The sequence below is a fragment of the Perca flavescens genome, chromosome 22 (assembly GCF_004354835.1).
Source record: "Perca flavescens isolate YP-PL-M2 chromosome 22, PFLA_1.0, whole genome shotgun sequence".
Classification (NCBI taxonomy): Eukaryota; Metazoa; Chordata; class Actinopteri; order Perciformes; family Percidae; genus Perca; species Perca flavescens.
In genome coordinates this window covers 17573117-17587261 of record NC_041352.1, presented here as the reverse complement: position 1 = coordinate 17587261, position 14145 = coordinate 17573117, and the positions used below count along the sequence as shown (strand labels likewise).

Sequence of the window (14145 nt, the reverse complement as noted above, 5' to 3'; positions counted from 1 at the left end):
TGTAAAGCACTACCAATATCATAATCCTTGTAATTGTCATAATATGTTATGGAGAAGGTGGAGGATGACACTGGACAGGTGTGAAGTCAGGCTGTGATCGAGTTTCCAATCTGTCATATGCTACAGCTAACGGCTCCACCGCTGAAGAATGTCAAGGGCCAGCGGGGTGAAAGTTCCCTTTACTGTAGCTCTCCCTTTGTGTACGTTTGTGTACAGTTATTAATATGTTCCTCTTGTGTTTCCATAGATCCACGGCATGTTGAGAGTGGTGATGGAGCCGTTGCTGAGTGATATGCCTCTTGTTGGAGCTCTCTCTGTGTTCTTTCTCAAGAAGCCAGTAAGTCCAGACGCTGGGGATACAGTATGACACAAGTCAATTCAATTAAACCTGTTGTACAGAGCAGTCTGAATAAATGCAATATGAATAGAGTAGAGGCTATTAAACTAGGATTTGTGATGTTGAAAAACAAAAACAGGTCCCTTCTTAGTCTTTTCCAGCACCTGAGATGGTGCAGCGGAACAACCCATACAGTGTTAAACTTTCTTTTTACTTGCACTAGATGCTTTCTTTGTGTTCTCTTTATTCAATATTTGAAGGTTGACCCTATTTCTGTGAATATCACAAAATGTCCTGAATATCTTGTATACCCCGCTTTGGTTTTCTAACTATTTGTTAGAACATGGGACCTCATAAAATAAATCCCTCCTTGGTTTTCTGCTTTCTTATTGGTTTGCCACTTTCAGGCAATATAATGCATGTTAATCGGTCTTCAAATGTTTGTTATATAAGTTAAATCACAGCTGAATCACAGTACAATGTTTTCCCTTCATTTTACAACCCTGACTTCCAGTTTGTTTTCCTTCTCTGGCATTACTATCAGCATTGTCTCGCAGCCTCAACACTCCACATCACTTTCCATGATTTGCATTTCCCATTGCCAGTTGTTTGCATATCTCAGTATTTCCAAATGCACATTCCATCAATCTCCCTTTCCAACCCCTATGCAGAGCCACTGCTGCACAGCTTAAAAATGTTTGGCCGATTTATACCAAATGGGAGGACCCAGTGGAACTATAGTGGAGCTTTAAATAGCAACAGATCCAGCCAGCCCTACTTTGGCAGATTTCTCTACCCCAGGCACTCAGCTAAAGCTCAAGGTGGAGATATTATTGTAGGAGGCTGAAAGGAAAAGGCAGCAGCCCTAGTCAGTGAATCGTGCTGCAGACACACACACACACACACACACACACACACACACACACACACACACACACACACACACATATATACACACTTGCATGCATCTCAATCTTCTTCCTGGTTTTAGATTAGGAACATTACATTTGTATACCTTTGTATTTGTATGGAGGAGCAAGCAAATAAATTGCAAAAGTAATTTCCTGTGGGCAAAAGTATCTCAACATTGTGTACCCTGGAATTTAAATAGCTCACCTTCTTTCTCTCGGCGTGCCATACAAGGATTTATCCTGAGTGTCAAATGAAATAGAAACATTTCCAGACCATAAGTGGCCTTGGCCACGGCGGGGCTGTGTGATCGCACTAACTCGACTCAGTGCACTGTACATAAAAAGATGCAACACATTCTGCTGTGAGACCTCTAAAGAGAGTCCATTGCTCGGGCTCAGCTGAACAGTCTTACTTCTTTAAATAGGGACTTTTTTTTTTCAGACTGCATACTTTCCATTTTCATCTAACTCTCGGCAAGAAAGCAAACATGCAATTGATTTAGTGACTAATTATTTCTGACTTAAATGCAGAAACCACTAGGTTTATAGTTGGAAGACAGTGCTGTTTTTTCAGTACATCCTTTTTACCCAAATGTAGTATTTTGACAGGCATGCGTTTGTCCCTCCACACCCCTTTCCCTACAACACTTCTTCTCAAACACATAATTTAAAGCCCTGCAGTGCTTCCCTCTCCCATGCGGCGTCAGTGTATCTGCTGCAGTGTAAGCAACTTGGGCAGAAAAGTAGGGTGGGAAAGACTCATTAAGAAAGCTGCTTCAGTACGAAGGCAGAAACGGATCAAAGCTTAGTGAGGGGGAGGTTCTGCCTGCACTTCAAGTCTCAGCTGATGACATTCACACTCTTCTTCTCCTTTTTTCTTCTACTGTCTTTCTTACCATACCAAATTTGACATATCTGCTGCCCGTTTTACCCAGAAAGTGAAAGGAAATTGGTTTGGTTTTGTATTTGTATTTTTGTATATTTGTGTTTATTTGTTTTTACTATGACTGCAGCATGGGTTAAGTGCCCTAGACAAATTTCCCATGATGTGGGACAATAAAGTTAATCTTGAATCTTGAATATTGAATCAGTTTCTTACTCTAGAATACTACTGGTACTTGGACCATGTAAATATACATGTCTCTGATCTACTAATGAGACCTCTGAGGCTTGCTGCTGCTTTTATAAATATTTTAGTAAGCAGATGTTTTTGTATAAATTTCCGTACAGGGATCTGTGCTTTCTGACCACTTGTTGTGACTCATAAACTGTTTCTAATTGCGCACACAGCATCTGTTTATACGCTTGAGTGAACTTAGATGAAAAAAATTTAAAAAGTAAAAACAATACACTTAAATATACAAGGCCAGAGAAAGTTTTTTTTAATTTACATTTCTTTGCGAAACTGGTGTTCAGTGAGAAGCACCAGAATAAGTCAGATGTTTCTTACGTAATGAATATGGCAACAATATAGTAGGTAAAGTAGTGCTTTGTTTTAAAAAAAAAATGGACTAAAACAATAGCAACTTATCCGTAGAACTTTTGATTTATATTATTTTTGCTGCAATTTGTGTAGGACTCTTTGTCGCACATGTTATTAATGAACAGTATTTGTTGGCCAGAGAATAAAATGCCAAGTGGTAAATGTAGCACAAGGGGCAGGAAACAATAACATTGAAGCGCTCATATTATGCTTTTTGCAACTGCAACTGACAAGCTAGCAGTACTTACTGAGTGTGTGCGACTCACAACAAAGATGGTACAGAAGTGAGATGCCTCACTCTGTAGCTGAAACAGAGAGCTCAACACACAGGGTGAAAACAAATATATGGTGTTTTCTGAAAATTAAACCACATAAACCTATAAATACAATGATGAACCTGAAAATGAGCATAATATGAGCACTTTAAGTGTTATGATCAATTTAAAGTAATTGACACTTTATACACTTTCTGCTAAACCTATATGTTCTTCACTATTTTTTCTTCTTTTAGCTTCTGGACATAAACTGGACTGGCCTCACCAATATACTTGACATTCCTGGGCTCAGGTGAGTCCGCTCAAACTTACTTTTCTTGCACGTCAAGACATGTCTTTGTTGGTGTCTGTGAAAGATAATGAAATTAACGTTGACATTTGAGAAGAGTTTTCAAACAAGTAGGAGTTTTTTAGTGTTTGGTTTCAGGAAACTGGACACATCCCTACATTCTTTCACGCCACTGAGTCAATCATATACTCTAATACAGTACAGTATAACTGTGCAACCGTTTTTTATTTGTTTTGAACCCATTTTACCTTTCGAAAATCTGCTAATTTAGCCTTTTAAGAAGATTATCAAGTTTCAAAAAAACATAATTTATTATACACCTGATACTTAATCTGAAAATGCATACTGTAGGCCGTACTTTCACTGGACCTTATGGGTGTATTTTCACTTTGTACTTTCTTGTCCAGTATCTGAGAAGGAAATTCCACCAAATGTGCTGAAAGTATTTTCTGCTTAACATTTTTGTTTTGGAGTTTTCTGAATGCCAGGGTTGTCCTTGTTCTTGTTCCTGTTATGATTAAGAGCTTGATCAGACTCAGCTGATATACCTAAATTTGTTTTTTTGCAAGCAAAAACTTAGCTCAAGTATGATGTATTTCTTTTAATTTGTGTGACATGCAGTACGTTCACTGCGCACATTACTGTGAATGACCAGGTTAAGATAATAGTTAAACAATCTAACTGGGATAAAACTGGTCAGATCAGAACATGTGCTTCCTCATTCCTGCTTAGTTTGTTTTGCTTTTATTACTGTACTGAGTGTCTATTCTCCTTGGGTAGTTGTGTAAGCGCAGAGTAATTGAGAGTTGATTAAGAGATGCTAATAGCCCAACACAATAACTCGCTGCTGTCTTGAGTGGTTCATACATTATTTATACCCTAAATAAAGTGACACATGCATGAATGCATGTGATTTTCTTGGATTACAGCTGCTTGTCATATACCCTGCTGATGTGGACAGACATGTTGACACAGGCAGAGCTCAGTGGCCGGTCTCTCTTCTGTCAAGTCCTCCGCGGGGGTGAAATTGATCCATGTAACTTGTGCAATGCAATGTATGTGTGTTTGTGTGTGTGTAGGGGCACATGTGCCTGTGTGTGTTGGGTGTTTTGGTTGTGGAGGAAAGGGGGGCGCGTGCAGAAAAAGAGGGGTTAGCTGCTGTAGGAGAGACCCAGATGGTGAAAAATAGCTTCAGCGACAGAGTTTCTTGAATGCAGCAACAGACAGACAGACAGACAGACAGACAGACAGACAGCATCAGCTGCCTACATGAAGGCTCTCCTAGTGGGTCTCTCTTAAACTGTGTCATTATCATTATGCAACAAATGTCTTACTTGTGTTCATGTTGTGATGTGTCATCGCTGTTGAGCTGGCTTCAGACTCAGAATCAAAACAAGACTAGGAGTCTATAGCCACGCTACCGGCTCTGTTAGGCTGATTTCAGGCACAGCGGCACTTGGAGAGAAATGCTAATGCTGGCATGCCAACAGGCTGACAATAACAATTCTAACATGCTGACGTTCAGCAGGTGCAGTTGAATGTTTAGCATGTTCACCATCTTAGGTTAGCATGTTAGTGTGTTAAATTAGCACTAAACTCAAAGTGCAGCTGAGGTTGATGGGAATGTCATTAGTTGTGCAGTTATTTGGTCATTAATTTTGTATTGCCAGTCCTGTCTCCACAGCGCTGCAAAGTAAAGTCTGGCCCCTCCACACATACATTCCTGGATAGGAGAAAAAAAATGCCTTTGCAATCCTCGTCTTGAGCGGCGCTAAGCTCCAGTTGCAAAGATGGTGGATCTGCAAAATGGTCTCAGGAAGGAACGTTTGCAAAAGAAAACGCCACATTCAATATTAAATGAAGTAAACTATTCACACAATACAGTAAAGTGAGCTATATACATTTGCTGAATACATGGTTAAATGTAATTTGCTCTTACCAGTGTATCCCGTGTGTATTATTATTATTATTATTATGGAAAGTGGTAAGAAGAAGGAAGGGGGGGTTGCACTGTATGTGAGAGAGAAGTGGTGCAATCCCACTCATGTGCATGTGAAGTTGGGGTTATGTCCGTACTGTCTACCGAGGGAGTTTACCACCACCATTGTGATCACTGTTTACATCTTACTATCTGCTGATGCGCAAGGACTGTGAGGAAGTGGACTTAGGAGACTGAGGAGGCACTGCAGGACTGCGTAGAGTCTACAGACTGAGACATGCTCTGTGAGCCACATGGGGAGGACATCAATAACATGACAGACTGCATCACAGAGTACATTAAATCCTGAGAAAACATCACCATGCCCTCCCAGACTGTACGCTGCTTTCCCAATAACAAGCTGTGAATCACCAGTGACCTTAAGGTTCTTCTAAATGAGAAGAAAGCTTTCAGGTCAGTGGACAGAGAGAAACTAAGGAAAGTGCAGCACGAACTGTGGGAGAAACTGAGGGACTATTAGGACTCATATAGGAGGAAGCTGGAGGCCAAATGGCAGCAAAACAATGTGAAGGAGGTGTGGACGGGGATGAAAGAGATACCCGGGTGTGGGGATAGAAGCAGACAGACACCAGGCAACCAAAGTTTTTATGATTCATCATGAATGTTTGTACCAAATGTCATGGCAATCTATCCAATAGTTGTTAAAGGTCCTATGACATGCTGCTTTTTTGGATGCTTTTATATAGACCTTAGTGGTCCCCCACTGTATCTGAAGTCTCTTTCCCGCAGTTCAGCCAGAGCCAGTCCCACAATGAGCTTTCCTCAGGACGTGCCATTTCTGGGTCTGTAGCTTTAAATGCTAATGAGGAGGAGAGAAGCGGGGCAAGGTGGAGGGTGGGGGTGTGGCCTTGACCAACTGCCATGCTTCGCTCGTTTGCAAGCCATGATGTCTCTCTCTCTCTCATGGGTGGGCCAAATTCTCTGGGCAGGCAAAGCAGAGGAAGGGGAGGTAACCTTTCCCCTTATGACATAAAGGGAAGATTCCGGATTGGCCCATCTGAGCTTTTATTTTCTCAAATGCAGAGCAGGATACCCAGGGCTCGGTTTACACCTATTGCCATTTCTAGCCACTGGGGGACCATAGGCAGGCTGGGGGAACTCATATTAATGTTAAAAAACCTCATAAAGTGAAATTTTCATGCCATGGCACCTTTAAGATTTTTTACTCTAAACCACAAATGTAAACTCATAGCCCATTTCCAATTTTTCCAAATCGAGGCACCAATCACAACCGTTGAAGCGGGCTTTACGATGACGATAGCGCAGCGACGGCAAGCAGCTTTTTCTTTACATTCAACACGAAGGCCACCGAAGCGCAGCAAGCCATTGATGCCGCTGTCGCTGCTAAGTCTGATTGGTTGAAAGACTATCCTTCAATTGCGCCCAGAGGCATTTGAGCAGCGTCCGTTGGTGACGCCCCTTTGGAAATGAGCTGTGAATGAAGCTTGCCCAGACCCACTCTCAGTTACAACTGAGAAGGGTCTGGTGTCAACCAGGCTAGTAAACTCATGGTGTTGTCAGAAGAAAAGTCAGGGGGATCACAAAGTCATTCAAATTCATCCTCAAGGAACCCTGGACTGTAGAAATGTTTATGCCAAGCCATCCAATAGTTGTTGAGATATTTCAGTCTGAATCAAAGTGGACCTACATTGCCATCTCTAGAGTCATACCGCTACCAAGGCTAAAAACATTACTATCTGTTAAAGGATAAAATAAATGTGTCTTTGACATGGCTCACAGGAGAGTAAAACATGCAGTACCATATTGTATATTACAAAGTTTGAGAGTGCATGTCTGCAGTCAGCACTCTTGTCCTAAAATGAATTAATAAAACTGTCCCACTTTTGTTACTTTGTGTGCCACACACAAGCAGGTGCGTGGGGTGTTTCAGTGTTTACGCCAGGGGAGCAACAAAAATGCAGCAATAAGCGGTGATGCAGCAGGAATCCCTTTACACCCTCTCAGCTCTCAGCTGGAGAAACGCTCCGTCTCTGATCAGTCCCCCAGCAGAGAATCATAATGTTTCTAATGGGCTCACAGAGAAGAGCTGTAGCCTGCTGTTTCATTGGAAGATAAGCTGATTGATCAAATAAATGTTTCTCCTGACTCCAGAGACAAACACAGCCGGCTAAATTGAGTTAATTTCGTTGTGTTGTTTCATGGTGTCTGTGTTGTTCAGTGCTGTTTTAGAGCAGGAAATGAAGTTTCTGACGGATTTTCAACTGGTTCACAGTCCTGAAGGAGCCTCAGGAATTGTCACTTGTCTATAGAAATTACTCTCACCTGTCTAAGTTTAGGGCTTACCCATTACATTAGTTGCCTTTATGAAAGAAATAAAATATAATGGTGTAATTTACTGCAGGAATTTCAAAACATAAATTGTAAATCACATTGTATTGGATTCCCAATCTTGAACAAATTCAATTAAATGAAACTTGAGCAAAATCAGAACTACTCATGCTCTAAGATGTCAAATAGCTGCTGGCTAAATTATACATTGCTGACATCTGGGTGGTTTGACACTTAGAAACTAGTTGTCATTATGAGTTGATAGAAAAGGTTTGGAGTTTGAAGGACCTTAGCCAACTGTGTAACAGATTTTTCATGCTGATTATTAATCGTTACAAAAAAAAATCCTGAAAATACTTTTCACTTATACTTTTTACTGATTAGGGCCGACCAGGATCATTGTTATTAGTTTAAAGAAACACAAACACGCTAGATCATTTCCCAGAATAGATAAGTGGTGTAGCCAGACCACACTTTAGTGGAAAATGGTCCTGGGCCTAATTCAACAAGACACATAGGATAGGAATTTTCTAAATTTATACCACACCAATTACATACAGGCTGTCATCTAGTGACTGTAAGTTGCTACACTTTTGGACAACTAGAAAGCACATGGGATAGGTGTATCAGGTCCTGTGTATTAGTAAATGTTTGATTTATTAGGCTAGATGTCTGACCATGTTGTTGTATCTCCCATGTCGGCAGTTAAGCGTTTCCCGCCGCCCATTTTGTAGATTTCGCCGGTGTGTTTTCAGAGTCCTGGTATCACTCCAGAGACAATTTCACGATCACTTCCAGTTTACGAACACCTTTGATTTGGATATTCACATCGTTATATATGGAAAGCTCTGCCGTAATCAGAAATCAGAATCAGAAATACTTTAATAATCCCAGGGGGAAATTATTTCAATCACAACTGTTTTTCTTCGAGTGACAGACTTAGCAATAACACCGGATGATGAATTCTCACTCAAATTCCATTTTTCCCAGCCGTGATTGCAATTTTCCAGCTGTGCCACGGCAGCTAAATAAATAAAGGGAAGCTTGGTGGTAATGCCATTCGCTGGCCTCGTTGTCATTGTTGTTGTTGTCACTAAGTGTTGAATCATTAGAGGAACAGATAGACATTCACAGGGTTTTGGCTAGCAGCACCAACATGCTTGAACTGACTCCAATTTTCCTATCTTCTCACATGTAAATCAGAAATATACTGTACTAAGCTGAGATAAAGGGGGACATTTATAACCCAAGGGCACCCTTACTGTCATGGTTTTAAATAATGAATTGCTTCATTCTGTTTATCTTCCCTTCCTCCCTTCTCTCAACCCTATCTACTGTCCTTACAGTGGCTTCTCTGACAATCTGATTCAAGACATTATCAACAGCTATCTGGTTTTACCCAATCGTATCACCATCCCCCTGGTTGGGGATGTCGAACTGGCCAGACTACGCTTTCCCATGCCAAAGGTACTAATGCAGTTTGAAAATGCAATTAAACAGGTGGTTCAATATGCCTCTTTATGAGGGAATTCATAGTTAGTATCTGAATGTCTTTGATAGTCCAATCTAAAAGGGGCCTGTGTGTGGTGTGTTTTATTATTCTTTCTGTAATAAAATGAAGCAGTTATCAAGGTTTTGTATGTAACTCACAGCAATAAAACTGAATGAAAAAGAGCCAAAGCATGTCAAGGCTTTGTTGCTAATACCTGTCTCATTGGTAACACGATAATAACTTGCAGCATCCTTTTTTTAATAAGATATTTTGTGATGTTTAACATATTTTATGCTATAATTATTGTATGCCTTTCACTCTTTTTGCTAATAATTCTACCAATCTGACTTTAATATTGTTAGGCTATGGTTCTGACCCAGCAAACAGAGAAACAAACACGGACTAGGAGTATGATTAACAAAAAATATTTTTAATGAACATTCAGTTCTTTGGGTGTCCAAGGAAAGCAAACGCAGGGTAGGTCGGCTCTGGGCTGGATAGAGGCTGAGGCAGGCAGGCAGAGGAACGTCCACAACTGTCATGCAGTAATCCAAACGAGATGGTTGGAGTGAAGGAGTGGATTGAGCTGGCAGCAAGGCACACCACGGCAGCAGGTCTCACGGTGTAGGTCTGAGCAGGAACAAACAAAAGGACATTAGCAAAAAACACAAAATAACAACTAAAAGACAAAAACTAGCTGACTGATTTTAACTTGGAAGCATAGTTACCACACTGGTAGGTGCAATGATCTGGCACTGAGGAGAGCCAAGCCCAGGAATATATACTGCAGGTTTGCTGAGTGGAAGTGGAAGCAGCTGTGCAGGTAAGTGTCAGTGGGATTGCCAGCAGCTGCGCAGAGAGGTAGAGCCCCAGCCACGCCCCTTGACCTACTTCCAGGAGAGTAGTCAGACACCCATACAGACACCCAACACACAGTGGGGACAAACACACATACACACACCACGGACACAGTGGGGACAAAAAAAGGGGAGAGAGGCACACAGAAACGGGGAGAACAGCTGCCCACATAACAAATATGGAACCACATCAGTTGATCAATTGATCGGTAAAAATTTGATAAAAACAAAAGTTAATCAAAAACTTTTCTCTGTTTGATATTACTACAGAAATAATTAAAGATACATTAAATGAAGATAAAGTAAGTTAAAAGTACTACATTTCAAATTTACACGCAGACAGATCTTGACATCATTGTCATCATTTCATCATGATGTACATACAACACCTGGTACTATACAGTTGTCTTTTTCATTTCTGGTCTCTAATGTATATCATGAAATGAAATGTAAATAATAAATAACCCCATTAGAAATATTGTGTTTCTACCTAACCCTAGTAATAATCCCCAGTTTTCTCTCACATTGCCTCATGATACCCAGCAGGTAATATCACATCCTATCAAGTCAGACTCCATTGTGGCCTCGAAGTGTCAGAAGATGCTATTTCAGAGTTGCTCCCCTTAACGCTGTGCTCTGCATGTCTCCACAGGGAGTCCTGAGGATTCACTTCTTGGAGGCTCAGGATCTGGAAGGGAAGGATACCTTTCTGGGAGGGCTGATCAAGGGCAAATCCGACCCGTACGGTGTCCTGCAGATTGGCAACCAGCTGTTTCAGAGCAAGACTGTGAAGGAGAGCCTCAATCCCAAATGGAACGAAGTTTATGAGGTGACAGGTTTGGGATGTCTCTTGAGTAGGGAGCACACTCTGCACATGATTATAATAGTGTAGTTTGAGTAATCCGATCATTTGTTTACAATGAAAACTAGTGTATTCTCCCAACCTGCATTACATTAATGGAGGTTATCAGTCTATTGACTGGACATATCTGCTTGAACATGCATCAATTTGTTGTTGTCTTCATCAGGCTTTGGTGTACGAACACTCAGGTCAACACCTTGAGATTGAGCTGTTTGATGAGGATCCTGACAAAGATGATTTCCTGGGAAGGTGAGTTTCTCTCATTTCCTGCCCTGCTCTGATCTTATCTCACATAAGAAACAAGTTCTCAATGTGGCGGATATGTAACAGCAAGCTTTATTCTTATCGGCCAGCTATATATAGGAATGCTAAGGATCTGGTATAGCATTACATTTTAGATTTCTTTCTATTTAAAAGGGACAACGCACATTAATTAACATGAGCACCGGGTCCAACATGTAAATGTGCCAGATTTAGCCATGCAGGCTAATTTTCATCTGCAGTCCATAGCAGGTTGATGGCTTACATATTGTGTCTTAAACACCATGTTGTAACCTGAGCGGAAGGTGCGTTGAAAGTATCTGTGCTAGTAGACATCAGTTAAAGTAAAGAAGATATGTCATTCCACAGTTCCGAGCCCAAGGGTAAAGTCAATCGATTTTACCCCAAGACTGTAACACTACACCCAGCGCTGACAACACAAAGCAGCCAATCGATAGCTGGACCCCCTCTGTTCAGTGTTCAGATTAATTGCTGTGATTTCTGTTTACTGTTTGCCGTCCCAATCTGAGTAATTATTTGTCATTATTCACAGCCTGATGATTGATATGACAGAGTTGCACAACGAACAGAAGGTTGATGAGGTAAAGCATTTTTATGGCAACATTATATTACTCATTTAATTAGAATTTGTTTAGAGTTTATAGATTATACGTCTTAAAGGAATAATTCGATATTTGTCAGGTTTTGAAGATAATGCTTTAGCCCGTCGTTACAAAAATCAATAGTTTTGGTCCCTTTAGTGACTTAACTCAATGATTTAACTTTGATGTTTTTTACACAGTGGTTTGACCTGGAAGAAGCTCCTACTGGGAAACTCCACTTAAAACTGGAGTGGCTGTCTCTGCTCTCCACTCCTGAGAAGTTGGACCAGGTACAACAAAAAAACAAACTTTCTTGTTTTAACAAAGCTAAAATATTGTTTGTCATCGTTTTCTCTGGTGACTGACTTTTCTGTCTTTCCTGTCCAATCAGGTGCTGCGAAGTGTGCGTGCAGAAAGGAGCCTGGCCAATGATGGACTATCGTCAGCACTGCTTGTGGTCCATCTGGACTCAGCAAAGAATTTGCCTGTAAGATACTGCAATGTTCACTTTGTTTTGAATGTAGCAGTGCTATTGTTCTGATGCTATAGCTTGTGGTAAAATCTAGCATTAGGCAGCCTTCTTGCTCTCCACCCAAAATACACACACACACAATCCATCCACATCCACACACACACACACACAGCTCCAGCAGGGGACCCCAAACTTCCCTTTAGCAACACTGAACCACTGGGGTTCAGCGTTCCCAGGCCAGGTTGGAGATATAATATCAGTGTTGGGCATACTTGTTTGCCTGAAACCTAGGGGCGCCAGGGGACAGATGTTGGCTCCTTTAGTGAGCACAGCCGGATGCTCCACATTCCTGTTACCATGGATTCGTTCTTTTTGTGACAGCCTTCATGACCATTTAGGAACGAAAACTTCATCAGTTTGCTTTCCATGTTCTTTACTGTAACATTTGGTTTACACTGAACAAAACCCCAAGGTACTTGAACCCCTTCACTTGGGGTGAACACTGAACCAGTTCAGTAAGAAATATCAGTGTTGCATACTTGTTTAACTAAGGACTGTTGCTTAACAACCATATTGGGACACTTGATTTACTTCATCAGTTTGCTTTTTTAAATTTTTTACTCAAGGTATTTTTAATATTTTCCTCAATATCTTAGCTATTACAAACTCTTATTATGGATGTAGCCTCCAGACAGTTTATCAAGTTTTATGATCAAGTCACTAAACCTCAGGAATTCTGTCTTATGTCAGTATTTTTGTAGCTGCTGTCAGATGAGAACCTTAAACCTCCAAAACCTCTACTTTTCAGGACTTTACAGTGTATCTAATAGGATTTGAAAGCTATCATTGCACCAAATGTGGTAAAACCTACCTGTAACCTTATGAGCCATCTCACTCCTCATAACTCCACCTTTTTCTCTTTACTCTTTCCTCTTCACCCAAGAGTGTCTTCACAGGCAGCTTAGGCTGTGGCAACTTAAGTGAGAGGAGAGCATCTGGTCTAGTCTTTTGTGAGAGCAATACTTCAGAATATAGAACAATATTTGTGAGTCCCCCAGTACTTTTGCATCCTGATAGTGTAAGCATTAGCAGTGTGCGATGACGTGGGTTGAACAGTAGCAGGAGTCTGAAAACTTGCATCTCAAAGCATGTATTAGCTGCATGGTTTTATTGTTATGTCTGATGAAAAGTACCCTGAGTGCCCAATAACCATTAACATTAAGGACTCAGCTATGCCTTTGCGTTAGTTAGATGCATATTCTGCTAAATCCGATGCTTAGTTCAAGGCTAAAAAAATATCTGCAGCACAAAGAGCTCATAATGATCTGTGTGCATTAGTCAGCCAATGTATGTGTTGCTCATGCTCAAAGTAGCTCCTCCAAATCTTCCCTGAAGTAAACACCCTCATATCATTATTCTGACCTGAGTTTTCATTGTTAGCTCCCTGCAGTTTCAACAATATCAGCCCTCCTGCTGCCTTTTATTTATCCCCCATATCATTCTAATTCAACACATATTTCAACATGTTTTGGTTTTTTTTCCTCATGCCTCTAAACCATACACAACCACTCCCGATGTACTAACTGTGGGTGTGATTTTCTCCCCCAAATCTCCTCATGGCTTAAAGAGCAACCTGTCAGATTTCACCTATGACGGGTTGAAGCAAGTCTTTAAGGCTCTGAAGGTAATGTGGGAAAAATGGTTTGCATGCACAGATCCCACCCTGTGTCTCATCTGTGTTTCCTCAAGTGCACCATCCAACCTCATTGGATTGTGATGATTATCAAACAAGCAGAGTGAATTTTCCTTTTCAAACAAATGTGTATGAAGATGGATGATTGCATCATAGGTTTTGTGCCTTTGTTGTGATGTACACTCTTTTCTCCTTTTTGTAGTGATACATGATTTTCCACCTTTACTAACTCATGTGATCTTGCCTGCACAAGTCTAAAATTGCACTTGAATATTTCAACCTGTTGTATTCTCATTATGTCTTCAATCTTTATTGTTGATTGA

General features: G+C 40.8%; 1 protein-coding gene across 3 annotated transcripts in view; it reads left to right on the top strand.

The window, feature by feature from the left end:
- Positions 1–14145, top strand: part of esyt2b (extended synaptotagmin-like protein 2b) — a 35221-nt gene that overhangs the window by 12120 nt on the left and 8956 nt on the right. Inside the window, exons 6-14 of one of the 3 annotated variants that reach the window (XM_028569667.1) lie at positions 248–337; positions 3243–3298; positions 8930–9050; positions 10585–10761; positions 10961–11043; positions 11609–11657; positions 11858–11947; positions 12049–12144; positions 13757–13813. In XM_028569667.1, the coding sequence (XP_028425468.1) occupies positions 248–337; positions 3243–3298; positions 8930–9050; positions 10585–10761; positions 10961–11043; positions 11609–11657; positions 11858–11947; positions 12049–12144; positions 13757–13813 (819 nt within the window). Of the gene's footprint in view, positions 1–247; positions 338–3242; positions 3299–8929; positions 9051–10584; positions 10762–10960; positions 11044–11608; positions 11658–11857; positions 11948–12048; positions 12145–13072; positions 13175–13756; positions 13814–14145 lie in introns of all 3 variants that reach the window. The other 2 variants (XM_028569666.1, XM_028569668.1) reach the window with 2 other exon arrangements.